This window comes from Lycium barbarum, chromosome 5 (genome assembly GCF_019175385.1).
Source record: "Lycium barbarum isolate Lr01 chromosome 5, ASM1917538v2, whole genome shotgun sequence".
Lineage (NCBI taxonomy): Eukaryota > Viridiplantae > Streptophyta > Magnoliopsida > Solanales > Solanaceae > Lycium > Lycium barbarum.
In genome coordinates, this window is record NC_083341.1 from 117711580 (window position 1) to 117723384 (window position 11805).

The window sequence follows — 11805 nt, forward strand, 5'->3', positions numbered from 1 at the left end:
ACCCGCATTCTTTTGATTTACAAAAGTGGAAAATTATACGAAAGCTTTTGACTCTCCAGTATTGAAAACAGTACATCAAAAACTCCTACTGACAGACGAATTTAGAAATGAAATAGAAGAATGACTCCTACTCACATTCTTTTCAAACTAGTTTTCGGTTAAGTTATCTCAAAAGAAATTACATGCTTTTTCATTTCCATTGCTCTTTTGTTTGAGTAGAATTACAAATATTTGCTTTAAATTCTCATTTCAGATCAAGCCTAAAACACAGAAAGACAACAAGACAAAAAGGATTGGACCATCCAATACTGCAGCAAAAAAAAAAGTGTACTACAAACACCAGATACATATATTCAATATGTTGTGCCAAAAAGCTGGTAATACTTAAGGCCATAATCCCAAGCTATTTACAGGATGGATATGTCCAATGACTTGTTACTAGTATAGTATAGATGTAGCAATGGAACTTATGCTACCACTGAATGCCTGTGATGTTGATCTTGTTGTGCACAATTAACAGAATTTTCCACAGCGAGACCTTGAGCGCCGAAGCAGAAGTACTGATTCATTAACTTGATGTTGAAGGAGCCATGTTTACGTGTCAATTTCAATTTTTCCCTACTGCTCGACATATTTAAGCTGGAGGATCCTCCACTCACATTGCCAAAATCCATCCTCTTCTCTTTGTTGACAACCACTGGAGATGACCAGGAAGATTCAGAATAAGCGCTCGATGGTGATCCACAAGACGACTGTGGTGTCATGTGGATAACGCCGTGCATCAGCCCGGCTGCAAATTTCTTTTTGGTAGATGGACTTGGAAGACAATTTTGGACAGGGAGCACTCTTTTGCTGTTTGGAAGCGATGACATCCTCGAGAATCTTTGTCGTAGAGGAATTGGCTGGTCATACAATCTGTAAGATTCTACAGACATATTGTCTTCAAAGCCACTGGTCTCCGCTGTTGGTTCTTTCTTCCTTTTCCATCGTAGAAGAAACTTCAAACGTCTGGCAGCACTGTTAACTGAGCCCAGCTTGTGTGATGAGTTCGACCCCGCAGCAGAATGGCAAGGGCTTGGTTCATCCCAGCATGAAGCAATTTCTGTGCTTGCAGAATCACTATTGGCATCAGACGCATTATCAATGCCAGCATACAAAAATATTTCAGCGTCAGGAATTCTAAAAGAGGCACCGGGACTGCCTCCAATACCGTGCATTTTCAGGTGGGAAGCTAGGACAGTTCTTGTCATATGGTCTTGGCAATTGGAAATTCCTCCAGCTGAAATGAGACGCTTAATCAATATCTCAGAAGATGCAGATTGTGGGCGTTGCTTGAGGAGATCCAGTGGGGTATTTCCACCAGCATCACGGATATTTAAATTTATTGAAAATGCAGTCATGAGGAGTTCCACTACATCTGTCTGAATGTTCTCGATTACAGCCAAGTGAAGAGCAGTTCGACCATCATTGTTCTTGATGTTAATAATATCTTCAATCTCTATAATTTTTCCACGCACTAACTGCTTCATTAACTCCATCTGTCGATCCAGCCTGTGGAAACTTGGTGTCCGAAAGCCAGCTACAGCCATGTGAAGGAACGTGTCTCCATAATTGTTTCTTAATGTGGTAGATGAAGGAGAGGCAGATATAAGAACTTTCACCACTGCTAAGTAACCCCTATAAGCAGCGACATGCAGTGCAGTGTTTCCTTGGTTGTCTCTGGAGTTGATAAGGTCATACCTTTCCAGTAAACTCTTAACAACCTGCAAAGATATAACTTCAATCAAATTCAACCATCAATATTAACAAATCTCTGACAGTTCTAGAAATCATCAATTAAAGCTAACCATAACGAGAAAGCACTGCTCAAACTAGACAGCTAATAGTTCAGAACAGTTCATTTCAGTGAAACATCAATTACTCCTTCAAAATAACTTAAACGAAATAAATAATGCAAGTGCTTTGTCATACCAAACAGGTGTTGAGTATTAAAAAGAGATTATCTTGAACCGAAGAACTCTTGCAAACTTGTTTGGCTGCTTATCTTTAAGAAAGTGCAGACAGGGGATGTAAAGGACCCTGTTTCAATCACAGAGCAGGCTCATCACAGCAGCAGCAAATAGAGGCACAAATATGGTTGACAATATTGGAAGTTTTAAAAAATGTTCCATCTTTCTAGACAAACTGAAAAGGAGCAATTTGTAGTCCAACCTTATTGGATGAAAAGTATGTGTGAAGTAACTATATCACATTTTCTTCTTTTGGAAAAATAACTATCAGTTCGAAACTCATTTTCGGAATGGGACATTGCTGAGACTGTACACTATATACCAACTGCTTGAAAAATCAAAGGTGAACAATGATTACCTGAGATCCAAAACATTTTTAGAGAGGCCTTAAGATTGGAACATGCCAATGATGAGTTTCTTTTTCACTCCTTCAAAGTTTTACTTTCTTAAAACATTACGCATTGAACTAAGCAAACTATAGCTATAGACAGTGTGTTCATTTTATAGTAAGATGATCAGAAGAAAGGGCTACATGGAACCAGCTTCATTTGAAAGGCACACTCCATGCTTTAGATCTGACACATTCTTCTATTTAATTTCTTCAGTACTTGGGATACAACAGAAAAAGGTTTTCAAAGAAAATTACACAAAATAATCTACTACTCATCAAACTTGTGAAATGAACAGTTCCTTTCTCTGTGAATATGATCTATTGCACATCAAACTGATAAATCACAATGGCCAAATTAAGCTTGTGGTGGTTGGAACATTACACTAAGTGCAATTTGAACCAGTTTTGACTATAAAAGACTTGACTTAATTAATAAAGCTATCTTCTAGAACTGGTACAAGCTAGAAGGGCACAGGAATTAGAGGATTCTTCTATACAAAGACATAAACAATGGAGGGTGAACAATAACCAAGAAGAAATAACAAATCAAGAAATAGATTTTAATAAGCAAGCAAGACTCAATCTCCATTTCCAATAAGAACGACACTCTAAGGTCAGCTATATGAAACGTCTACATCCATTCAGCTCTATTTGAGTCACTCTCATTCCAAGAACAACAACATCGACTACGCCTCAAATCCAAGCAAGTTGGTGTCAGCTATATGAATCCTCATTATCCATGTCACTCCATTTAAGTTCATATCAGTTTTTATCATTCCAATAGTCAGTAATTTTTTCATTGAAGAGAAATTAGGTATTCTCTAAAGGGTGTGTTTGGTATGGAGGAAAAGATTTTTCGGAAAATGTTTTCTAATTTTCTCATGTTTGGTTGGTCAAAATGTTTAGGAAAACAAGTTCCTTAAAAATGAGGAAAATGACTTCCCTCATGGAAGTAGGAAAAACAAGTTCCATAAGTGAAATTCCAAGTTTATTGTCTCCCCTCCACCCATCCAATACCCCAAACCCCGCCACTCCTTAACCCCCCTCCCACCCCCATACCCACGCCCTTAGTGTGTTGCTATGTTACATATAAATGCTCTTGGGACAATATTTTTTTCTTACTTACCATACACTAAAAATTAAGAAAGAAATCCACTTGTTTTCCAAGAAAACATTTTCCATGAGAAACATTTTCCTTCATACCAAACATAGCCTGAACCAGGGGAGTAGCAAGATAAAACAAAATAGAAAGGTAAAAGAAGCAAAGTGTAGAACTCACCTCAACCTGTCCTCTACCAGAAGCAGAATGCAAGAGAGTAGATCCTTGAGCATCTCTATAAACCAAAACATCAGAGCAATTTCCCAGTATCTCATTCAACATCTCCACATTTCCTCCTCTAGCAGCAGCATGAACTGCCCTATTCATCATTTCCAACCTAAAAGTAGAAGAAACCTCCTCTTTTAATTCCCCTTTACTACTCTCAAGCAACAGCCTAAAAACTTGAGTTTTTTTACTCCTAGCAGCTGCATAAAACATATCAGTAACACCATATTCTCCTTCACCAAACACCAAAAAAGGGTCTCTTTCCAATAATTTTTTCACAAATTCAACATCCCCAGCTGAAGCAGCAGTATAAAGAAGCCAACCACCATAACCAGCTCTAATCAAAGAATTATGACCTTTCTTTGTTTCACCTTCAAGTAAAAGTTTCTTAGCAACTTCACACCTACATTTTGCAACATCATCAAATTGTTCTTCATCATCCCAAACACTCTCAAGTCTTCTTATTCTACGTAAAGATGTAAGCTTTATGAGTAAATTAGTGTCTAAATGAAGTAACTCTCTCACTATATCATAATGGCCATTTGCTGCAGCCCAATCAATAGGTGAAGCAAACCACCATTGATCACCTGTACTCTCCCATCTCAAAGGAAAATAATTTGGAGGCATTGTAACAACAACAAAAAAGTACTGAACTTTCAACTCTTAACCAACCAAGAAAACCAAAAAAAAACAATTTTTGAGACAATTAAGCACAACCCATTTTCAGGCTATCTTGAAAATACAAGAAAATCACTAAAAAGACCAATACATCACAAATCACACACTTGGGGTCATATTTCTTCTAGATAATTGTATAAACTATAACAAAACAAAACAGAAAGGTTGATAAAAGATTAAAGGGGCATCTTACAGAAAGTATAAAGTTAAGTGAATAATATTCATGCACAAAAAGATATGACTATTGGGATCTAGTAAAGTTTTGCATTTTCAAGAAATTGGGAAACTAATTACTACTAAAGAAAAAAGAAAGCTCAGGAACAGAAAAAGAGAAGGAAAAATGTGCCAACTTGATGCTTTTTTTGTTCAGATAATAACAAAAGGAACAAAGCCACATGTTTAGGAGATTTTTGATGGGGTCTTCTGTATGGTCAGTGGTTGAAACAAGAATTAAAAAGATTAAATTTTGGACAAGGGAAAGGCATATGAAGTTTCAATATTTTATTAAAGATTCAGTCTGTGAATGACAATAAGGCAAAGAAGATTTCAAAGCACTTATTTTTCGGTTATTATTATGAGCCTTAGGCCCCTTTTGTCCATAGAAACCAAAAAAAAAAAAAAAAACACTTTTTTTGGAATTTTGGAGTTGGAGTTGAAGTTGTGTTTGTGCATAGTTTTTGAAATTGTAGTTTTTGGTAAAATGTAATTTTAAAAAAGTGAAAATTTTTGAAAAATAAGTTTTTGGAATTCCGGAAGTTGTATTCGGAATTCTTATAGCCAAACGCTGAAAAGTGAAAAAAAATCCGGAATAAAGTGAATAATTCTTATGTCAAATGCATACTTAATTAATTGTAATAAGATCATTTATAACGTAGGGAAATTGTGTGTGAGAGAGAATATGACAAGCATTGATAATGCTATGTGCAACGTTAATGGATTTGTTTAATGTTTGTTTTCTACTCCCTCAATCTCAAATTTTTGTCCTGATTTTAAAAATAATTATCTCAAATTATTCATTATTTTAGAAGTTCAAGATAAAAGTATGTTTTTTTCATTTTACCGGCAGCAATAATGAAGATATCTAAAGACATAAATGAGGGTAAAACAGGCAAAAACTCCTCCTAATTACTCCCTCCGTTTCAAATTAAGTGTCGTTTTGGCCCCAAAAAAAATAATAATTGTCCCAAAATAACAGTCGCTTTAGGAAAATTCAACATAAAAATTAGTAAATTGTTTCCAACTATACCCTTATATCACGTAATCACTTCTTCTTAATAGTGTTCAATTCTCAAAAGACATCAAATAAATAGGGATAACTTAGTAAACTACACCTTGTATTTATTGTTTTCTTAATGGGCGTCAAATGGAGAGAGTAATGTTTCTTTTTGTGGTTAGAAATTCTCTTTAATTGAGTGCCACCATCGAAACAAGTCACAGCTTGTTGTTCTTCTCTATATTATAAATCATTTTCCCTGTCAATTATCATTCGTTGGACAAATAAATGTTGTTTCAAAATATCTAATACTTTAGGAAAATAATACTCATGTATTTATTTATTTATTGTTGTTCCAATTCGTTGAGTGTTAATTAAATTTGATTTTACAAGACAGATAAGGATATTACTATTAAATATTTTCTTGACGATTTGTTCAGAAACCTTAATAAATACTAGTAGTAGATAATATGGACAGGAGATTATTTTTTTCTTGTTTCATGTCATAGCTATATAAGTGTTGTGTACAATTCTAATACAATATTGCATGATCCGATATTAACTAAGTTGACATTCGCTCATTCGTCTTCAACGAAACAATTCAATATTGATTTATAAAGTTTACAAATTTGAATCCAACCAGTTTTTTGCCACATCCTCCTATTAACTATATGAAAAAAGAAGAAGAAGAAAAGAAAAGGATATCCACTTACTCATGATCTCATACGTATGTGGAGTGTCATGTCTAGACTTATTCAAGATTGTTAAATCTAGATTTAACCAAAAATATATATTAAAAAAAAATCGTCTACTTATTCATGATCTCACAGTATGTGGAATGTGTCATCCTTAGAGGAACGAGTTACCTAATAAAAGAAAAATATCACAAATCTGAGGATCAAAATTTTAGAAATCTTAAGGTCTGTATCTGAGTTTCTGACACTCCACCTCCCTCGTCCAAGAAAAAAAGAAAAAGAAAAAAACAATATGTGGAGAACATTAATGTTAACGTATCCAGTCATGGAGATTTGATAGCTAGAGAGGAAGATAACAATGGAGGAAGCAATTATGGAGAGAGTCGGTTATGAGAGAGAAAGGAAAGGAAAATATCTCATTTCAACTCAACTAAGTAATTACATCATTGGTTACATATATAGATATCTAGTATTGACTACTTTGACTAATCAACTAACTAACTCATCATTATGTAACTAACTACTCTACTAATAACTTTAAGTTAGTTACAGTGGACTCCACTACTGATCCCACCACTATCTTCTTCACTCCCCCTCAAGCTGATGGATGAAAACAGATTTTTCATTCCCAGCTTGGCAACTAGATACTCATGTTCTGGTGTGCATAAACTCTTTGTAAGAAGACCCGCAGGTTGTTCTCTTGTGCCAAAGTGGCTTGTCTAAGTTAGTCCTTGCAATTTTTCTCTAACAAAGTGATAATTAATTCTATATGTTTAGTCCTCTCATGGAATATAGGATGAACTGCAATTTGTATAGCAGCTTTACTATCACAGAATAGCTGAACTGGTTGTTCAATAGTAACTCCCAACTCCTTAAACAAACCAACTAATCAAGTTATTTCAGCAACTGTCATGGCCATACTTCTAAATTCTGCTTTTGCTGAACTCCTGGAAACAGTACTTTGCTTCTTTGATTTCCAAGAAATGAGTGCACCATCTAATTTTATCACATAACCAATCACAGATTTCCCAATCTCAACACAAGAGGCCCAATTAGAATCACAAAAAGTTGTCAAACTAAGTTTTCCATCTGCAGGCATGAACAGTCCCAAATCTATACTTCATTTGATATGCCTTGCAACTCTCAATGCTACATCCATGTGACTTTGCTTAGGTGCATGCATATGTTGGCTCAAAATTTGAACCACAAAAGCCAAGTCTGGTCTTGTCATGGTTAAGTACAGTAATCTTCTTACAAGTCTCTGATAGCTGCTTCTATCCTCAAGTTGTTTGTCATTAAAACCTTTATCTTTCTCATCTTCCTTCACTACATTGTCATACTCAATTGATGTTAGGTTATGATTGAACTCCAAAGGTGTGTATATAGGTTTACCACCTGATAAACCAAGTTCTAACACTAACTCAAGGGCATACTTCTTTTGACACATATGTATCCCTTTCTCAGGCCTGGAGAATTCTATACCCAAAAAATACTTCAATTTACCAAGATCTTTCATCTTGAACTTCTCTTAAAGATCTTTCCTGACTTGTTGAATTAGAATTAGAGAGCTTCCAGTAATTAATAAGTTATCAACATATACTAGAACTACCACTAACTCTTCTCCAACCTTCTGAGTGAACAAAGAGTAGTCATAGTGATACTGACTGAACCCCATACTGATTAGTGATTCAGTAAGTTTAATATTCCACTATATATGTTCTTGCTTCAAGCCATATAAGGACTTGTGCAACCTACAAGCTTTTTTCTAATACTCACCCCACCTTGAAAAGCCATCAGGGATCTGCATGTACACCTCTTCAAAGAGATCAACTTGCAAAAAAGCATTGTGAACATCCATCTGGAAAATGAACCACTTAGCAGATGCAGCAAGAGCAACTACTGATCTGACTGTAACCATTGTAGCAACAAGAGAAAAGGTCTCAGTGTAGTCTAGACCCTTTTGTTGATTGAAGCCCTTGGTAACTAATCTAGATTTATATCTCTCTACTTCACCTGAGGATTTGTACTTAACCTTGAACACCTATTTGCACACAATGGGAGTTTTATCAGGTGGCAGATCAACAATTGACCAACTGTGATTGTCTTCAAGAGCAGCAATCTTAGATTTCATAGCATCAACCTACAAATGATCCTTGCTAGTTTCAGGAAAAGACTTAGGTTCTAAAAGCATAAAGGGAAGCCTGATATTGAGGAGAGAGGTGATCATAGCACACATAATTTGAGACAGGATAAAGGCAGGAATTTTTAGAACCTATATAATCACCCATCCATACAGGTGGTTTAGAGGGTCTGGAGGTTCTTCTAGGTTTAACAAGATGAGAAATAATAGCAAGAGTGGAAGAAGGAGGGAGTGTCATGGAAGAACTAGAGATATCACTAGTAGAAACAGAAAAGGGACTTGGAATAATAGGAGATGGAAGAGGAGGACTATTAAGAGTAGGAGAGGAATGAGGCAAAGGAGATGAAGTCATAGCAGCAATATCAGGAGTAGTATCATAATGAAAGGAATGATTCAAGACAAGAAATAAAGGGGAGATAGGCTCATGAAGGTTGTGGAAAGGAACTACATCTTCTCTAAACTGAACATCTCTGCTTAAAGGAAATGATTTTGAACTCAACTCATACAAGAGATAACTTTTGTGAGAGGAAGAGTAGCCTAGAAGGACCGATGATAACTGAATTTGTCAGACCCTTTAACTATAGTGACATAGCCTAAACATCCAAAGACTCTCAAGTGATGCAAGGAAGGAACTCTATAATACAGTTTCTCAAAAGGAGACTTACCATGTAAAAAAACATTAGGAAGTCTATTCAATAAAATCAAAAACATTAAAGAATTCGGATGCATTATTTGATCCGAGACACTTAACTGTACAACTGAACTGAGTCTTAACCACTATTAGAAAATCTCTAAATAAACCAGTAACATCTGATTTAGTGTGCATTAAGAAAATCCAGGTGAAACTGGAGTAATTATCCATAACAATCATAAAGTATTTCTTCCCACCATGGGAAGGAACCCTGTAAGGACCTCACACATCAACATGAATAAGATCAAAAGCAGAAGTAGAACATGTAGTACTTAGTGGAAACGGTAATCTTGTTTGTTTAGCAATAGGACAAACAGGACAAACATGTTCCTTTAACAGTTCATGATTCAAGCCACACACTTTCTTTAACACTTTCAATGGTGCATAACCTAACCTTATATGCCACAAAGATATAAAGTCACAATGCTAGATACAAATAAGGACCTGTAGTCATGATTAAACATATTATTGGTACTGGAAACATAAAATTATTTACAAAAGTTGTAGGTGCTCCAACTTTATTCCCTGACTGTCCACAAGAAGGAGTGACCTCAGTGTCTTTATATTGTTTTCCTTTTAGAATGTACAAACCTTCATCTTCTCTGCCAATGCCTATCATCTTCCCAGTGAAGAGTCCTGAAATAGATAGAAATCATGATAGAATGCAGCCAAGCATTTGAGTTCCTTAGTGATCTTAGATACTAAAAGTAGGTTGTACTTAAATTCAGGGATATACAAGACATCTTGCACAACCCTATCCTTGAACATTGATGAGTCACTTGTTTTACTGATGGATCCTTGTTCACCAGTAGGTAGGTTCACTTTGCTTTTAAGTAGTTCAGGTAGATCTTTAGTCTTCCAATAAGATGTTCATTATGAACCATGTGATTTGTTGCACCTATGTCAACTATCAGTTATAGTCAGCTAGACTAGTTAACAAGGCAGCAATGATACCTGTAGCATGAACTGCTCATTTTTCCTTGTCTAGCATGGAACAGATTTGAGAGTACTGATCAGGTGCAAATATAGGAGGAGTCGTTGACAATTGAAAGAATGCTGCTTGAGGATATCCATGAGCTAGACTATAGCCATGAGAGTAACCTTGTGGATAAGTTTGTGTTGGTGTGACATAATTTTGTGAATATTGTTAAATAGGCTAAGGATAGTTATGACCCAGTTGTGGAGAGTTCTGAATTGGTTGATTAACACTAGTGGACTGAGTATAAATCTGAGCGGTTGTAGGCTGGAAATCACCAGCTGAAACATTGTTGTCATGCATATTACCCTTCTTCTTGGACTTATAGTCTGGTGGATAACCATGGAGTCTATAACAGTCATCTGCCACATATACCTTTAGATGACAGAAATCATATTGTTGATTAGACTTGTCCAGTTTGTTTTTGTCAAATTGACCCCTATTGTCAAATTGTTGCTTATGCTTAAACTGATTTTTTGGTCTAAAACCTTCAAATTAATTTCTAGGCCTAAATCCTTTATGTTGCATTTTGTTGCTTAGTAATGCAGTTAGATCACTACTGCTAGTGGGACCACTAGAACTTGCTCCATTTTGGTGCATTCTTTGACTCTCTGCATTTAAGATCATAGCATAGGCTTGAGTAATAGTAGGTGTTGGTTCAATCATCAAAATTTGGCTCCTAGCTTGAGCATATGACTTATTTAGTCCCATCAGAAATTGCCACAGTTTCTGTTGGTGAAAATTTTCAGCATGTTGTTTTGATTCAGGACAAGCACAAGAAGGAGGAGGCACTAGTGCTTCAGACTCATCTCTCAGTGCCTTCAACTTTGAAAAATATACAGATATAAAATTAACTCCTTGAGTTAAGGTAGCTATTTCCTCGTGAAGATAAAAATCCCTAGATGCATTCACTTTGTTAAACCTTTCCCTAAGGTCCTCCCAAACTTTGTGAGCATTAGAAGCATAGAGTACAGTACTGACTAAATCCTTAGATACTGTGTTCATAATCCAAGCTAGCGCAATAGCATCACGTCTATACCATAATTCATGAAGACTAAAATCATACATTTCCTTCTTACAAGTACCAGGCACAATTCCTAAAAAAAAAATTACCTCGTAAGACTAATTTCATACATTTACTCCATAAGGAATAATTCTCAGATCCCTGGAGTTAAATAGAAATATGAACTAAACCTTGAGTATCGGATGGATGAATGTATAATGGACGATTTTGAAGAACCTAATCTTCAGACTAATTTGCATTACTTGCAGTGCTCTGAGCATCAACAGCTCTAATAGCATTGTTCCTTGTGCTATTATCATTGTTCAACACCATTGTTGCTTCAATTTAGTTACTACTAGCTTTGAATCTACAAAATACTCTACAAATTATAAAATTCTGATAGTGTTTACCGTCTCAAATCACAATTTGAGACTAGATTTGTCCTATTTTTGTGTTTCGAAAAACAAAATGAAAGCATATGCGAATTGAGTTTTTTTTTTATTTCCTCTTCTATCTAAACCTAACTAGATATTTGCAGAATTAGTGATCTAGCCGTAAAGCTCTGATACCAATCTAAGGTATCCAGTCATGGAGATTTGATAGCTTGAGAGGAAGATAACAATAGAGGAAGCAGTTATAGAGGGGGTCGGTTAGAAGAAAGAAAGGAAAGGAAAATATCTCATTT

The 11805-nt window shown here is 35.6% G+C and overlaps 3 protein-coding genes across 3 annotated transcripts; all 3 read right to left on the reverse strand.

Annotated features, from left to right (window-relative positions):
• Positions 1-221: 221 nt before the first annotated feature.
• On the reverse strand, positions 222-4928 carry LOC132641232 (uncharacterized). The gene is made up of 2 exons (XM_060358146.1): positions 3680-4928; positions 222-1763 (listed from the first exon to the last, which is right to left on the reverse strand). Exons 1-2 carry the CDS (start codon positions 4349-4351, stop codon positions 468-470), a joined length of 1968 nt encoding a protein of 655 aa, XP_060214129.1. The 5' UTR covers positions 4352-4928; the 3' UTR covers positions 222-467.
• A 2502-nt stretch (positions 4929-7430) lies between these two features.
• Positions 7431-7826, reverse strand: LOC132639667 (uncharacterized mitochondrial protein AtMg00810-like). Its single transcript, XM_060356105.1, has one exon. It carries the CDS (start codon positions 7824-7826, stop codon positions 7431-7433), a length of 396 nt encoding a protein of 131 aa, XP_060212088.1.
• A 2786-nt stretch (positions 7827-10612) lies between these two features.
• Positions 10613-11453, reverse strand: LOC132639668 (uncharacterized). Its single transcript, XM_060356106.1, has 2 exons — positions 11384-11453; positions 10613-11214 (listed from the first exon to the last, which is right to left on the reverse strand). Exons 1-2 carry the CDS (start codon positions 11451-11453, stop codon positions 10613-10615), a joined length of 672 nt encoding a protein of 223 aa, XP_060212089.1.
• Positions 11454-11805: the final 352 nt, after the last annotated feature.